General features: G+C 38.1%; 1 protein-coding gene across 10 annotated transcripts in view; it reads left to right on the forward strand.

Moving 5' to 3' along the window:
- Positions 1-297: 297 nt before the first annotated feature.
- ARMC3 (armadillo repeat containing 3) overlaps positions 298-18,234 on the forward strand; it is a 57,958-nt gene continuing 40,021 nt past the window's right edge. For 2 of the 10 annotated variants that reach the window (XM_064635304.1, XM_064635296.1), the window contains exons 1-4: positions 426-620; positions 5,303-5,346; positions 9,968-10,016; positions 16,845-16,962. In XM_064635304.1, the coding sequence (XP_064491374.1) occupies positions 9,969-10,016; positions 16,845-16,962 (166 nt within the window). In that variant the 5' untranslated portion in view covers positions 426-620; positions 5,303-5,346; position 9,968. The other 8 variants (XM_064635261.1, XM_064635234.1, XM_064635251.1 and 5 more) reach the window with 8 other exon arrangements.

The following is an 18,234-nucleotide window of genomic DNA, read 5'->3' on the forward strand; positions in this document are numbered from 1 at the left end:
ACCACTTAAAAGTTTCCCTCAAAGAAGTGTCACTACCACTTCGGAGTCGGGATAAACTGTGAAGAAATGGATTATATGCAAGTGTCACGGCGAAATTGTTCCCCGAGGACTTCTGGGAATTCACATTAAACGAGCAACGCTTGAAGCCGTTGCCCAGGGACAACTGGGAAAGGGGGGGAGAAGGCGTTGCGGGGGCGGCGGGCTCAGCTCCCTCAGGCTCCCTCAGGCTCCCTCCGGCTCCCTCCGGCTCTCTCAGGCGGGCCCTGCCCGGGCCGCCGCCGTCTCCCGGCAACCGGCGGAACAGCGGCGCGGGCGGCGCGGCGCGATCGCCCCCGGGCGGCGCGGGGAGCCCGGGCAGGGCGGGCGCTCCGGCCCCGCCGCTGCGGATCTCGGGGGTCTCTGGCGCTGAGGGGAGGTGGGCGAAGGGCGCAGGCACCGCGAGGGCGGAGGGGCTGAGGCGCTGAAATCACCGCGTGCGGCCTCGGGTGGCGGCGGCGGCGGCGGCGGCGGGCGGGAGGTGTGTTATAGCGGCCGGTGCCCTCGGGCCGTGCCCGGCGGGTCTGGCTCCCCGGCGCTGGTCAGTGAGCTGAGGGCCACGTGTCTGTAGACCTTCAGAAATAGTAAGTTAAAGCTTAAAAAGCATCGTTATTTTATGTTAGTAGCGTCTTTCCAGTACCTGAAGGGAACTTGCAGGAAAGGTGAGTCAAGACTATTTACAAGAGCGTATAGCGACAGGACAAGAGGGAATGGGTTCAAATTGAAAATGAGTAGGCGTAGATGGATATTAGGAAAAGATTCTTTACTGTGAGGATAGTGAGGCACTGTAGCAGGTTGCCCAGAGAAGTTGTGGATGCCCCATCTCTTGAAGTGTTCAAGACCAGGCTCTGGATGGGGCTTTGAGCAACCTGGTCCAGTGGAAGGTGTTCCTGCCCACGACAGGGGGGTTGGAACGAGATGATCTTTTAGGTCCCTTCCAACCCGAACCACTCTATGATTCTATGATTTTTAAAGGCATACATTGAAGCTTTCTCCAGCCACAACCAAAACACCCTAAAAAACTTACAGTCAACTTGATAAGGGCATATACGCCTTTAAGAAAAGTGATAGCAACACAGCTGAGGTGTATCCAGTGCTGACAAAGAAGTAAGAGAACAGTTTTGTCCAAGGCAGGAGAAGCTTCATTGGAGATGCTGTGTTCAGCTGAGGTCATCCATGTTTTCAAGAGGTTGACTTAAAAAGGGCTTATGAGGATGGTGTGGGAAATGAGGAATCATTTTTTGGAGGAAATTAGAAGAATTCTTTAAGCTAACAAAATGAGTGGGGGCAGGTTTGTTGTCTTCGGATAGAGGAGGGGCATGATCAGAGCTGCAGTGCCTGTCCTGTGCGGACAGGCTGAGAGAGATAGGTGGTGTTTTTCAGCCTGGAGAAGCGACAGCTCTGGGGAGACATTGTAACACCTTCCAGTACCTAGAAGGGGCCCACAAGAAAGCTTGAGAGGGACTGTTTGCAAGGGTGTGTAGGGATAGGACAAAGGGGAATGACTTTAAACTGAAAGTAGGTTTGAATTAGACATTTACTCAGAGTGGTGAGGCACTGGAACGGGTTGCCCAGAGAAGTTGTGGATCCATCCCTGGAAGTGTTCAAGGCCAGGTTGGATGGAGCTTTGAGCAACGTGGTCTAGTCGAAGGTGTCCCTGCCCACAGCAGAGGGCTTGGAACTGCATGATCTTTAAGGCCCCTTCCAACCCAAACTGTTCTATGATTCTAAATGTATTCTGATTCTCTGTATGTAAATATATATGGAATTTATATAATATACTATATAGTATGTATAGAATATGGTAAATATATATTGTATAGGATAACTATTTACTGTATATTTCATTCATGCCAGCAAAGAAAGTAACTGACAGATGTTCAGACATGACACACACACAGTAAACTGTAGACAAAAGTTAAAAAATGGTCCCTGACCTTGTGGAACAACTTTTTAACAGGAGAGGTGGAAACAAAATATCCAGCAGTTTTAAAGATACAGTGTGATAGGTATCTGGTGGGATTAAAGTGATGCAGTGGCTGTGATGGCAGAGGGGCGTGAATCTGATCATTCAGAATGTCCCTTTCACCGAATGTCCCTGTGAAACTGCCAGGAGAAGGCATTCTTTTAAAGACACGTAGACTGGCACCGCTGGCTAAAAACTTAGGAGCGTCTTCAATTTTTTTACTAGTCTTTCTTCCTAAGTCAGACCATCTTTGCCTCTTGTATGAGAAGTGTCCTGCTGTTTTTGCTCAGACAGTGGTTGTAACTACTGTAACTACTGTATCTCATTTGTTTTAGGTCAATTTTTCTCTAGTCTCTTTTTCATGGAATGAGGGATTTCACTATGTGTCTCAGTCAGACATTTAAAATCACACATACTTTCTAAAAATCACCTTCATTCGGGTTATAACAGCTTAGATTTTCCAGAGGTAGATCTTAGGTCTCATATTATTTAACATGTGACCAATAATATAGCAAAATCAAAATTTTCTAGTGAGATAAAATAATTTTGTTATGACTAAAGAAGACTGCTAGAAGCTTCTGAGAGCTCTTCTGCAGTTAGGTGAACTGGTAACACCATGAAAGATAAAACTAATTGTTGATGAAAGCAGTGTAATTTATAATGTCAGGAATACTTAGAGCACTATATTCTCTTCAGTAGTGAACCTAAATTAATTGTGATCAGCTGGAAAAATGACCTGTTTACCGTATGTGGATAGCTTAGTGAAAATCTTCACTGAGGAAATTGGGTAAAAATAAATACCCTGAAAGTTATAAAGTCACTCAAATAAGTCAGTAGTGTTCTAGAATTGATTATGGTATTTTAGGTTGAGTATATCATATCTGAGAAAGATTTAACAGTCACAGAGGGACTCTGAGACAAGAAATATAAATGTCTGGAAAAGCTATATGGAAAAAATAATTAGGGTGGCTTAGAAAGGTGATAAATCAGAGTGTACAGTGAGTTATAAAAGAAGTAAAAAAGATCAAGTCAGGGCACCTCTTACCTAAACTTGTAATACAAGAATGAGGGGTTGAATTGAATAACACATTTAAACTTTTTACATATTTTTTAAATCTAAGGTGTAGTTCCTTGTACGGTGCCCTTGACAACTGGACCTGTGCTGTAGCATTTCAGACTAAGAAAGAAGAGTGAAAGGATTAAGTGTTCATGTGGACAGTAAAAATAGCTACTATTGTTAGGAAGAACATAAAAAGTTTAGGAAATCTAAACCTTGGTAATTTAGGGAAATAGAAACCCTGTAACAAATGGAGGAAATCTGACTTTTGGGATAGTTTCAAGCAATTATCAGCATTTGGCTGTTGCCATTCTGGAGACTGGATACTGATCATCCATGGAAGACTGTTCTTATTCATTGAAGGAGCTTTCTTGTGCTGAGACCTCTTAGTTATTGTGTGATTTGGAAAGAATGCTATCATATCCTTTAATTCCTATTAATTTTTTTTTATGAACAATCATACGTCATCTTTTACACCGTACAAATTGGAAAATACATTCTGCCTCTACAGCTTAGGATTTCAACGTGATTGGAACACTCCTGACTCTTGCTAAGTGTACCAAGCTGTTCACTTTCAGAAAACAGAGAACTATGGCCCTTGGGCAGTATGGAAAAACTATCTATCAATCTGAGGCTGTACATGACTCATGAGTCAAATTTTTTAGTGCAAATTTAGCATATTTTCACAGCATCAGATTGTAGAATCAAATAGCTGAGAAGCTTGGCTTTTGTTAGAAACCTTAGCATCTATCCTTGGGCTTTTGAAAGTAACACTCAGCTGAATGTTAATGTGATATCAGAATGCAAATAAGAAGTGTAATTGTATCTTAAAAGTTCTGAGATTTTAAATAAATAATTGTATTATCTTTTAACTTGCCTAAAATCACCACCTTTTCTCTCTCATAGCTATTTTCTCAACCTGGCATCTAACTACAAATTTATTTTGGTTTTAAGACTTTGTCTGCAGGGTACTCCACTCTGCATCTCTCAGTATTTTTAATGATTCTTTCATTTTGTGTGTGTCTAACGTAAAAATGCATAGATCATTGGAAAAAATTGGAATCTTTAAAGGAACTCTCAGAATGATCAGAGTACATTTAGTCTTTTTTTTTTTTTTTCCTGCAATGGGATGAACTTTGTCCAGTTGAATCAAATTATTGTCTTGTATCTAGGATCACACTCTAGGTAAGTTCGGTTAGTTAATGTCTCTTGCATGGTAGCTAAATCTTGACCTAATCCTCACAGCATCATAGAATGAGTCAAGTTGGAATGACCACAGTGGGTCATCTGGTCCAACCCCAGAGCACATTGCACAGGATTGTGTACAGATGGTTCTTTAATCTCTCCAGTGAAGAGCAGTCCACAACATCTCTGGACAATCTGTTCTGGTGTGTGGTCACCTGCACAGTAAACAAGTTCTTCCTCATGTTCAGGTGAAACTTCCTGATCATTTTTTGCCTAATACACACACTGGACAAATTCAAAAGTCTTGACTTAATTGGTCTCTCGTGTAATGTATTAGTTTCATATGCCATATATATATATATGTTCAGGAACTGAATATTAAATTGAATCTGCCATCTCTTTTTAACTCTCTTCTTCTATGAAGCCAAGGTTTTTAGTAGTGTTTTAATGCTTTTGCTGTCTTCACAACATGGCAAAGAGAGTCTGTTGATCCATACTTAAGGAGTTGGACAGAAAAAAGATGGAAGAAGAATGTGGGAGAAAAAAAGGAGTTTCAAGATTATTCCACATTGTTCTCTTAATTAAGACAGAGCTCTCTGAGAATGATGATGAGTATATTTAAGATGGCATACAAAGGACATACTAGTTTATGGACTCAAAAAAGGAGTAAGATTGTCTGCTGATGATATGATTACATTGGAAGGCAGCAGAACTAAAGTGTCCATACAGAAATCAATTGAAATAATCAATGACAATGACCCATTTATAAGGCAATTTCCACTGTTATCACGAAAAAAATAGCTTCTATGAGACAAAACTAAACAGCCAAACTTCAGTTGAACTAGCTCGACTAAATTGATATGTAATTGTTACTTGGAAGGCAAAAAGAATCTCATGCATCATTTTTGTGAAGAACCTGAAAATTGTGGCCAAGTTGTAGTAACACAGCTTCAGATTGTCTTAAAGCATAGGACAGTTAATCTGAAAAGTGGATCATGTAATAAATAACTTGTTAGAAACTATTCTTAAATCCTTCTCTTTGCACTGCTTTTCCACAGGGGTAATTGCTCTCAGAAGAGACCTTTGATTCCTTGACTAAGAGGTAAGTTCCACAGCTGGCTGTACCTTTGACCCGTTCCTGTTCTTTGTCTCAGGTCTCACAGTATGTGCAGAGTTCTAGGGTTTTGTGTCTGTTATTTAAGGATTTAAAACAGAAAGAAGCAAATGGAACAGGTAGTGCTTTCTAAATGCATTGTCTGACTTAAAACCATAATATATTATGGTCTTGAAGTGTATGCAACAGGACTCTGATAATACAGATATATACTCCATACTGTAAAGGAAGATTATAAGATTTCAGTATTTCAAACAGAAAAACAATCAGAAGACTTTCCTCATATTTCAAAGTGTGGTTTATAGATTCTTTTCTTGTTGAAGCTCACTTGCTAGCCATCATCTTGTGTTTAAAAAAAAAAGTGTAGTGGCTAGAAATAAGTGCATATCTCAGATTTGAATCTAAGAAACTATTCACACTGAGCAGAGAGGTTCTTAGAGCAAGACAATAAAATGAAGTAAGTAGAGAGATCATGGCCGTAATTATCTTACGATCTAGTACTTGGAATCTGCTCCTCTAAGCAGGCATCTGCAGCAACTCTCAAAAACTAAATAAATTGTCCTTATTTTATTTGACATGATAGAGATGCCAGTTCCTGATATAATAGTCAAGAGGTTAGAGTGTTCCACTTCTGAACTAAAAAATCTGTATTTCTGAACTTCCTCAAAATCCTTTTCCACTTACAGGCAAAATGTTCTGGTTATAGAGATGTTACTGGAGATGAGCCTGTTCCTTCAACCACTTTAAGAAAGACAAGGTGGCTGTGTTTTGGGGTATGTCTAGTTCTGCTAATGGTTAGTCTGCTGCAATAGTATCTGTTAGACCTAGCCTGGCATGTGGATTTATGTGGAGAAACGGGGTAATAAGCTTAGCTCACACATTTCAGATATCAGTATAAATGTAAATATATGAACCAACAACTCTAGACTTTGGTTTTGGTCCAAGAAAAAAATAGTTATTTTTAAGGTGCAGTTCTATTTTAGATACCTACTTAGGATGAATCTGCCATAAGAGGTATTCAATATGTTGACTAGATCTCCATCAGTTATCGAGGACAGTGACTAACTTTAGTACTGATGCCTAATATAGTTTAGTGGACACTACTAATAGTTTACAGATACTGGTTCAACTTAAGATACACTGGAGTAGTTCTGGTCCTGTGGGAAAGCTGGAGATTCTAATGAAGCTTAGAGTGAGACAGGGAAGTACCTGCTGAGCTTAGGCATTGAGAATAGCCAGAGCTGAGGGAGAGTGTTGAGGATTGTGGGTTTAGAATGAGGATTTAGGTAGACCTAATGACTGTCCTGCTGGCTGAGAGAAAACACCCGATTAGACCACTGCACTGAAACTGGGTTGGAGGGAGGTAAAGCAGGCTAGTTTATCTGTCATTGATAGCAATAAATTCCAGGTGAAGGACAGAAAGTAGCATAGAGTGATAACTTCATAGATTGCATCCGTTAGGTCAAAGTACTTTATTACTTCTAGCTCTACATGATTTACAACAATCAACTCTTTAATCTCAAAAAACATATGTGGAAAAAGTATGCTTCTGTGATTCTAGAAACGTGCAAGACATGAAGTAGAGGATATTACTCAAATGAGAATATTCTTTATTCTGTCTTTAAGATTTAGAAATATAGAATTGGTTAGGTTGGAAAAGATCTTTAAGATAATTGACTCCAACTCTTAACCTAACACTGCCATGCCCACCACTAAAACACGTCCCTAAGCGTCACATATACATGTTTTTTAAATACCTCCAGGGTTAGTGACTGAAGCTCTTCCCTGGGAAGCCTGTTCCAATGCTTGACAACCCTTTTGGTGAAGAATTTTTTCCTAATATCCAATCTAAATCACCCTTGGTATAGCTTGAGGTAATTTCCTCTTGTCCTATTGCTTGTTACCTGGAAGAAGAGACCGACCCCCAACTCACTACCCCCTCTTTTCAGGTAGTTGTAGAGAGCAATAAGGTCTCCCTTGATCCTCCTCTTCTTCAGTTTAAACAACCCCAGCTCCCTCAGCTGCTCCTCATCAGACTTGTGCTCCAGACTCTTCACCAGCTTCATTTCCCTTCCCAGGACACGCTCCAGCACCTCAATGTCCTTCTTGTAGTGAGGGGCCCAAAACTGAAGCCAGGATTCAGGGTGCAGCTTCAGCAGTGCCCAGTACAGGGGCACAATCATTTCCCTGGTCCTGCTGGCCACACTATTGCTGATACAGGCCAGGATGCCACTGGCCTTCTTGGCCCCTGGGCACTGCTGGCTCATGTTCAGCTGCTGTTGACCAGCACCCCCGGGTGCTTTTCTGCTGGGCAGCTTTCCAGCCACTCTTCTCCCAGCCTGTAGAGTTGCACAGGGTTGTTGTGACCCAAGGGCAGGACCCAGCACTTGGCCTTGCAGCTATCATGGACAGAAAGGGATTTGAATAAAGAAGTTCTTTTATAGTTCAGTAGCCTTTCAATACCTGTACACATTGATTGGCTGTGATAATGAAAATTAAATGCAGAAGACACATTTTTAATTATCAGTAAGCCAAAGAATTCCAAGTACATCAGTCCCTCAAATCAGAGAGTGATCACTGAGATCTTTATGGGAACAAAGATCATACCAACATTTGATGGCAGAATGCATTGAAATCCAGACTAGTACCTGCTGCAAAGAAACAGACTGAGGGGCATAACCCACAGTATAGTAGTTGTGCTGGTCTCTCTGCTTATTGCTACAGGTCATACTGCTTTTTTAAAGTTAAAGGAACTAAATATTTTGAAACTAAGAAAAATGTAAAAGTTTCTTAAAAATATGCTCAGAAGTTGGATGTATTTATACAGAATGAAGAAGTACTCGCAATTAAATGCTTTAGTTATTCTTGGTCTTGAAATATTTATAATTTGAATCTGAGAACATTAATTATACAACATTATAAATACTTTTACATTAATTAACTTTTAAAATTGTTTGGTTTAAACCTAATTAAACTCATTCAGAATTAAAATTGCCTCATGACTTTAGCTTAATTTATACCTGAAATGAATCGAGCTGAACTAAATAATTCTAAATAAGAGTCCATATCTCCATACCAGGATTTAGCACAATTTAAATAACCCAGATTTCCTGAATGTCCTTGTAAATATGTTTCTTGTATGTGTGCAGGATTCTTACTTTCTACAGTGACTGCATAAATCAGAAGGTAGTATGTCCATCATGTTTATTGAACATACTGTCAGTAATTTGTCCTTATGCTTTTTCTTATGTAAGTTAATTTATCTCTAGCCAAAGCTGCATTTTCTGAAACACTGAATTTGTGTGTGTGTGTTCATATGTGTGTATGTACAGATGCACAAGGGTAAAGCAGATTGGAGCTGAAGAATCTTTGATTGTGTGGATTTTCCTCTCAAAACTGTAATTAGTGACCTGCCTTTGAAGTTTTAAACTTCAGATCCATTTTTAGGATGTGATTATGAACTGGTTTCACTACTGCTGTGTTACAGTTTATTTGTAGAGACCACTAGAGGAACAATACCTGGAAAAAAATCAGAGGATTCAAGAAGAGCTCTAAATTTTTGTTGAACACAACAAACAATAGCCTTGACTTTTGTGACCAGCCAGGCTACAGCCCATATTGCAATGAAAAATAATCTCTTATACCACAGGGAAGCTGTCAGGATAGTCCTGGCTGAGGGTGAATGTGTGGTTTTACTTTGAGAACCAACAGAGGAGTTAACAAGGGGTACTAACAGTACGCATTTCGCTTTTACGCAGTGTTAAAACAAACTGAAGCTTGACATAACTTGGGTTATGTTCTATGCATAGTTAGTGCTAGTGGCTCATGTTGCCCTTTACTTTTGCCTGTACCTTAACTGGAAGGCTCTCCTGAAGTTTTTGAAGCCACACAAAATTAGGTCCACATGAGGTATTACATCCATATGCTTCAGAAGCTACTATTAGATGCAGTTGAGGAGGTCTTCCTGGTTCATGTGCACATATGCTAATGCCAGAAAAAAAAAAAAAGGGCAGAAGACAGAAGCTGGACTTGGTGAAAATAGATGTAACTTTTTTTAATCAGTGAAATTTGTACTGTAAAGAACTGTTTCTTAATACCTGCAGACCTGATTTTTGTCTTTTGTGAAATATTAACAGAGAATTCAAATTGTATTTGAACCATGTTTTTGGGGTAGAACTTATTTGTACATTCTACATTTGTATGGAATGTTTGCTAACACAGAATGTGTAGACAAACATGGGGAAATACCCTAAAAAGACTTTCAAGTTCATATATGATTTATAGATGCAAATAAAACTAACTTAGAGAAAAGGATGTTCTATGTATTTGTACCACATTACAACTTGAGCCTGTGATGTCTCAAACCTTTCTTTTGATCTATGTATTTTGTTGACAGATGTATTTTACCAAATGTGTTCAAGTGTTAGAAAAAGGGACAAATTTTGTATAGAAACTACTATGTCAAAGAAATCTTCAGACTAATTAGGTGGGGTCAAATGAATGAGAAAATCTGTCTTAGAAGCTTTTCTAAATCAATGGTAAACTGGTTCCTAAAACACAGAAGGGAATTTGTTTGTCTGCTTTTATTTGTTTGTTTGTTTGTTTTTAGAATGGGTAAAAAAGTAAAGAAGGAAGCAGAGCCTCCACCCAAGGATGTGGTAAGTTTATAAACTGCTATGTGCTATAAAATAAACATTACACAGTTACAGGCCCAGCTCTACAGTCCTTATGTAGTTCCTTATTCTCCTAACTTACCCACATTATTCTAAAAATGGCTTTTAAAGATGACTCTGTTTCTGCTTTTCTTGGACAGCATACAAACCAGAGTGACTGGGCATGTGTAGTTCTTTGTAGAGATTGTTGTCTTTGGCAGGCTTTGCAAACAGTAATGTATGAAACAATCCAGGCTTCTTTTTATTTAAGAACAGTGTTAGCTTTCTCTTTGTAAAAATCAAAGGAGAAAGGAGAAGAGCAACCTGAAATCTGCCTGTCTTTTCAACTGTGAAGACATTCTCTTTAAGGGTGAAAGAGTTAAGAGCCTAGATGGATCTGCAGTTTTATACAAATACAAAATTTGACAGATATTTTGAATGCTAGTATTATATACTCTGGATCTTTTGCAAAGATACACAGTCTTTTTGCTATCATTGGAAGTACAAGAGCTGAAGCTAAATATAGAATCATGGTGATAATGTGACTTTTTTTCAAAAGGTGGAGGTTAAGGGTCTGACACAAGCACACTTTTCAAGGGTTTCTATTAAATTCACAAGGTATGAAGAAACCCCCAAAAAGATAGATATGCAAAATACAGGAAATTTTAAAGCTTAAATGTTTTATTCAGAGAGAAGTAGAGGAAATACAGAAACCTTGAAAATAGTATAATATAAATTCTGTGCCAGATAATAACCAAATTAATGAAAATAGGGACCTCAACGAGTTCCACAGAGGAACATGAAACTAAATGCAAAGTTCAGTACACTGTTTTAAAAAAAACAATGGGTTTGTCTGTAAAGAGTGGTAGTACTGCAAGAGCTTTTTCAAAGCTCATAGATCATAGACAAGTTGATCAGCAAAAACTACATTACAATTTCAAAATTAAATAAGCATAAATAATTTTGACTAAGTAATATCCAATAGCCATGATGCTGCTGAGGCATAGGAATTGATACCAGGTTTGGCCCAACTGTTATGTGGAAAGGTGAATATTACAAATGTAATTTATAAGCTCCAATCAATAACAAATCCTTATGAAAAGAGATGACATAAAACTTCAGCATAACCTGGGTCTGTATAAAAAAAACAGGAGGAGTCACAAAAACAGTGAATGTGGATAAGACTAATTAAAACAGGCCTGAAGAGTAAAACTAAGTATCTTTGCAGTCTAAGAAAAGATTTGAAAGGCATGACAGTACATTTAAGCCATACAGATAAGCTAAAGTAATAAAAGTTGACCTTTTCAGTAAATAGCTAAAATCAGTAGATGCAACACTACAATTTCTGTATCCAAAACATACCATTAGATTTTCTGGAGAAAACTGTGATACAGCCTAGTAGGTACTACAATAGGCTGTGAATAATGTCAGAAAAGATATTCAATAATTGAAAAAATCCAACTTAGAGAAAAAGTTGATAAAACTATCAAAAAGGAAAGAACTGGAAAGAGTGAATTCCAGATGGCATCTGAAGCTTTTGGCTTAGTTTTTCCCCTTATTATACTTCAGGTTAGCATATCTCTTCTATCAGTCCTAGCAGGAGAAAAAAACCTGAATGTTGCATAGCAAAACAGTATTAAACATGAAAATAGATAATTGATTAATTGTAACTATCAACCAAGAAAATCTTATAGCTATGAGAATGTTGTTAATAATGATTGTGTAAAATCAAATCTCAAAACTTGAAATTTCACCTGGATATTTCAGGTGGCAGGAAATGAGATGCAGACAAAATAAAAAGACGTATTAGCCATTATCTTCTGATTGATAATCTGTTTATGAAAATGTCAAGTCTAAGAAAAGAAGCCTTGAGATAATGGAGGCAGGCTTATAAAGAGGGCCTTTGTGCACGTGGAATGCTCTGAGAATATATGGTACTGCAGATGACCACTAATTTTTTATAGATTTCTAGGAACAGGTGGGAAACACATCTCTTAGCCTAGCCTCTGTTTTAGAAAATGTTCCTGAGGATTCTGTTTTCACAGCCTTGCATAATTTGTCTTTTACTATTCTCTGTTATGAGAATTGGTCTCCTACAGGAAAAATATCGCTTTGAGCCTCTATCTCTGTATGAATGACCTAAGTCAGTAATTCAGGCAGATAAAATACTTGACACAGATTGATAGGAACTTTTCATATGATGTCTAGATTAAGTTTGGTCCAGACAATATTACTATTTGATCATCAGGTAGGGCACAGACATTGAAAGGAGACCTAAGATTACCACTAGAGAAAATACTGAGGTGCTGTCACTTAAAGAAAGCTATAGATACCTGAGTATTTTTGAAAATAGCTTCATTCACAACTCTGATGTTAACAAAAGGTGGAACGTATGAAGTGGCACAGTCAGCTCCTGAAATTGTCTCCACGGAAACCCCTTCTTTTGATTAATGCCTAAATATTAATTTGACTTGACTTTAGTAAGGCTTTCAATACTCTCATAACATCCTCATAGGCAAGCTAGTAAAGTCTCGACAAGAGAAAGAGACAGTGTAAATGAATTGAAAAGTAGCTGAACTGACAGGCTCAAAGCGTTGCAGCATGGGGTCCTGTTGGAGGTCAGGCACTCTTGTTGTGCTCCAGGGGTTGATCCTGGGGCTGATACTGTTTAACCTCTTCATTTGTGACCTGAATGATGGGACAGAGTGCACCCTCAGCAAGTTTGCAGGTGATACAAAATTGAGAGGAGTGATAGGCAGACCAGATGGTTGTGCAGCCGTTCAGAGGGACCTCAACAAACTAGAGAAATGGGAAATTGGGAATTTAATTAAGTTCAGTAAAGGGAAATGCCAAATCCTGCACCTGGGGGAAGAATATCCGGTACAGTCTGGGGGATGACCAGCTGGAAAGCAGCTTTACAGGAAAGGACCTGGTGATTCTGTTCTTGGTTCTGTGGTACAAGTGAGACAAAGCCTTACTGGAACAAATCTGCCAAAGTCTTGGAGCATTTGTCATTTGACATTTGGGACTGTTCAGTCTTGAGAGAAGGCTTGGAGAGAGGGGGTCTTGGCAGTGTCATCTGACAGGAAGAAGTAAAGAAATCAAGCCAGGCTCTTCTCAGTGGTGCCCAGTGGAGAGATGAGAGGCAATGGAAACAAACATAAATACAGGAGGTTCCACTGAAGCATAAGAAAAAAACCACCCTCTTTTACCGTAAGAATGACGGAACATGGCACAGGTTGTCCAGAGAGCTTGTGGAGTCTCCAGCTTTGGAGACACTCAAAGTCAGACTGTGTACCTGCCCTGAGCTCCAGCTTTCCCTGCTCTGAACAGGGCAGTTGGATCAGATCAGGTCTCCAGAAGTGCCTTCAAACATCAAAATAGCTTTGATTCAGTGGAATATCTTGGGTTTATATTGTTAAAACAGGAGATCAGGCAATCACAAAACTGAAACAATTAGCATGTCCAGGTATCTATTAACTCTGTTTTTCTAGGTAAAGGAAAAGGGATTAAGAATATCAAAGATATCAATAGTGCTTCTAAAAATTCTATGAAAGGTGCGATGCTAAACCTGACCTTAAATCAAATTTAAGTGATTTTTAAAAAGACAATTACAGCATGATTAAACAATAAAATAATAGCAGATAAATGCATCTTTCATAAGGTGGGATTTGTATTCAAATGGAAAAACAAAAAAACCCTTGCCCTCCCAAATGAGTACTAAAAGCACAATGTCACCCTGCATCAAAATATTTTGGGAGAGAACTAGCAAAGATACCAAATTAGGAGTAAAGCTTTTCCAAATTTACTAGATGCAAGAAACTTCTTAGAGGGACTTTATTAGGTGATTAAAGTCATGAAGGAAAAGCAAAATTATTTCTTTTTTTGTCAAAAGCCAAAGCACCAAAATAAATGTGATAAAATTGTCCAAATAGAAATAAATAGTATTTGCCCAAGTCTTGTGCTAAATGAAAAATAATTAAAATCTGAAAATGTGGTACTGCTACATGTAGTATTTAATGTAGTGGAAAAATGAAGAGTAGAAAATTTTGTTTTCAAAAAGAAATACATTAATAATTACAGGAACTTTCCATGCTGTGTTAATTGGTAGAAATAGTTCTGAAAAAAAACTTCAAACCAAACCCATGGATAAATATAATAATAATGGGGGAGAGTCAATACTGCTTATGTAAATTTTGATCTCTGAAATCTACTTGAATTCTTTGGAGGAGTTAGTGAGCAAGTGGATAATGGTGTTCAGATTGATACAGTTACTTAGCTTCCTCAAAAGTTTTTAGACCGAGCTTTTCACTCACATAAAGGCAAAGAGGTAAAAATAATTTTCTCTCCTAGCAATAATGTCGGGTTGTAAAACCGAAAGCAAAGGTGAGAAAACAGGTTCCTGTTCAGGTTTCATAACAGAGAGAGGTTGCCAGTGGAATGTCATGGAGTTTTATTCTGCAACCTGTGTCATCCAGTCTTTCAGAATTAATTGATGTTTTCATGAAAATGGCAGCCAGATACAACATTTCAAATTCCAGAAATAAAAGGCAAAACACCATGTCACTAGCAAATGCATTATACATGCACGTGTTAAATGCCATTAACAGTTTTGGTGTTTCCATTTCAAATAGAAACACAGTTCTGAACTGTGGAACAGAATGAACTAAGAATGAACTAAGAAAGACAACAATAACAGACAGAGTGGCTTCTGTATTAGGAAAGATCAAAGGGGGTAGCTTTCTTCATCCCCAGAAGGAATAACTGGGAAGGGGAATATCACAGAAACTTAGAAAATTATGAATATACAGGGAAGACAAATGGGTGTAATTTATTTCATTGTTTCTTATGGTGAATGAACCATGGAGGACAAACAAAATTATCAGGTGGTAGTTTTAAAACAAAAAAGAGGCACAGTAATTTATATGAATGTTAAATTGTGGTACTTGTGTCTCAGAATATTAACGGTGATTAAAATACAGATGGCTTCAAAAATTATGTACCAAATTTTTTCTTGGACTTTTTGAACATGGAAGTAAACTCACTAGGCTCTCCAGTTCTCTAGGTTGCAGAGTGCTGGAGTCTGAGAGGGAATATAAGCAAAGTTTAATAGTCTGCTTGCCCACACCTGTTACAGGCCTTTTATCAGAGACAGGATGCTGGGCTAGATGGGTCTTTGGTCTGACTGGAAACATATTTTATATTACATTCTATTTCAACTAAATTAAGTTGATGGAAGCAAAAAACCCCACCACCCAAAATCAAACCCCAAATGCTCTGCAGTTTTTAATGGCTTTGAAGTCAAATGTACACAAAAATCAAAATCAAAGACATGTAGAAGTTTTTGAATTATAGCTTTCTTTTTCATTTAATTTGCTTTTTTCTTAATACAAACTGAATGTTGGCAATGTTGCTTATAAACTAGTTAAATTTCTGTGTTTAATTCAAGGTTATTAATTCAGGCATATTATTCTAGCACATAATCTGTCCTGTATGTGCCATTACAGGAAGAATATACAATGATGTATGAAGATTTAGAAGCAAGCCTTGATTTAAAAAAAAAAAAAAGGTGGAACACTGGCTATGCAGGCATTATGATCAGCAAGAGTCCTAATCAGTTCTATGATAGTTTTGATGAACACAGAGCAATCAAAGAATCACAGATTGGGTAAGGTTGGAAGGGACCACAGTGGGTCATCTGGTCCAACCTCGTCGCTCAAGCAGGGCCATCCTAGAGAAAACAGCACAGGATTGCATCCAGGTGGTTCTTGAATATCTCCAGAGAGGGAGACTTCCCACCCTCTCCAGGCGGTCTGTTCCAGTGCACTCTCACCTGCACAGTAAAGAAATTCTTTCTCAATCACTGACCTGCTCAGGCCTCTGACTGCTTTGTATTGCTATCTCATATGATTAATCTGCTATATTTTAAAGATAAATACATTGATTCTGAGAGACAGCATGACTCCAGTATGTGATAGTTTCTGTATGTAACACAGATACTCTATAGTCCTGAAGTGTGAAGACAGAAGACAGTTTTTCCGTACTGAAAAATTACTTTAAATCCAAACAAGCTTAAAACTTTTTAATTGGTAGGATTTTCAGAAATTGAATAGTGTCTTGTTAAGGAATGAAAGTCTTTTTTAGAAGATTCTCTTGCTCATGTGATGTTAGTCCTCAGAAGTCTGTTAAGAGTGTGAAAACTGTCTGATTTGTTGGAAGATTTCTTTCCTTATGAGAGAACTCGGAAATAACAATGAACACTTTGTATCATTTCTGGCTGGGTGAGCAGGGATTATATCTTGGAAATACTTCAGCTAGTGCAAGATCATAGTGAGCTGAACTGAGTTGACAAAGGCACAGGCAGTGTTCTTATATTATTTTTTTAAGCAACCACAAAGTGGTATTGCCACAGAGTAGCCAAATCCTCTTCCTTGTACAACACCTAAGTTCGTGGTCTCTGTGTTACAGGTGCTCAAAAGAAACTTCTCATGTCTGGTTCCAAAGCTACAGAATGCTCTTACATGTGTAACAATTGCTTAGTCTGTTACTTTCAAGACTTTCTAGATGTGCAGGGAAGTGTCAAGGTTTTCCCAAAATCTCCATATGGGATGAAATCCTGCTTATATTTATTTGGAAGTCAGTTTTTAACAGTGTCTCCGATTGTTAAAAAATTGGATTTCTCCAAGTAAATAGCAACTCGTTAATATTTCTAATTCAGTCTAGATATCAAACAAGATTTTTTTTAAATTAAATATGGGAGTCTACTGCAGCATACAGAAAGAGTCGGTATAAATCAAACTGTTCCTTCCTTTTTGTTTGTTTGTTTGTTTGTAGTTCGATCCATTATTGATTGAAAGCAAAACACCAGAAACAGTTGTACTAATGCTTAGTTCTCCTGAAACGGAAGTTTTGACCAAAGCATGTGATGCTCTATATAAATTTGCTTCAAAAGGTTAGTATTTTTGCAATGAGCTTTGTTTTGCACGCTTAGATTTTGATAGTAGTTCACAATTTTTAGTTTCCTAGCACTGAAATCTTAATTTCTTCTCAAAGGTCTCTGTTGAGGTTTTGGGGGTTTTCTGAGATATTGATCCAACCCGTATTTGCAGTTATAAAGTAGTTTGCATGAAGCAAATTTTTATAACTTTGTTGTAGAATTTTATATTCACTGTTGAATAGAGCTTGTTTTAAATATAACGTAGATCTGGTTTTTTATGAGCAACAGACCTGCAATTGGGAAATAATTCTTTTTTTTATGTCACAGTTTGAGGCTTCTGTACCACTGTAGTTATTTTAAGGTTCGGTTTTTAATGAAAATAACTTTTTAGCTTGTTTCTGTTATTTTTGCATAAAGTTGTTGTGTCAGGATTTCTGTGACAGATGATTTATTGGAGACTGCTCAACCTCCTTTATCCAGCTTATTCTGTCTGTTGGGAATCTAACAAGTCTCCAAGATACCAAATCTTCCAAAGGTTCCAGTATAATCTATAGCTAAGGATCATGTCCAAGGGACCGAGGACACAAGCAACTGTATAAGGCTCAATTTTATGTAGCAAGTAATTTCCTAAGCTGTCTCCTACTTACTCCATGCCAGTCACTCAAGTTGATATATGCTTGTACTATTCTTGGTCTGATTAATCTGGTTTAATTTTAATTTCCAGTAAATTTACATTTTCTTAAAAAATTATGGGTTTATTTGTTGATTGTTATACTGATGGCGATTGCCAACACTGCTGAAGTTATGAGAGAAGAGCTGGAGGCTTTGACAGCTGGCTAGAGGTCAATGAGTTCTGAAAGATGTTTGGGCTCAGCTTGATATGGCAAGCTTGGCTGAGAGCAAGCAATCACATTTTGAATATGGAAGAGAGAATGTGGACTGTTGGGAGACAGCTATGAACCATAAGCTCTTGCTGGCTCCTTCCCTGCTATCCACAGTAAAGTATGTCATGCTGCAAGAGGGAGGACAGATATTTTATGTTTCTACTAAATGAATAATCCTTTAAATCATTAATGTAGATATTCCTACAATCTTCCAGAAGACTTGACTGTAACTTTGCAGTGTGGCACAAGAGGAGGAGTTGTTTTCAGTTAATTAATTGCAGTTAATCTATTTTTTGAGTGTTGCTAGTAAATTAAGTCCCATCCCTCAATAAAAATACCTTGTATTTTAATATTGTCTTGGCCTGAGAATGAGCATAGTTCTCCAGTTTCCTCTTACATTCCT

The sequence above is a fragment of the Pseudopipra pipra genome, chromosome 1 (assembly GCF_036250125.1).
Source record: "Pseudopipra pipra isolate bDixPip1 chromosome 1, bDixPip1.hap1, whole genome shotgun sequence".
NCBI classification, from domain to species: domain Eukaryota; kingdom Metazoa; phylum Chordata; class Aves; order Passeriformes; family Pipridae; genus Pseudopipra; species Pseudopipra pipra.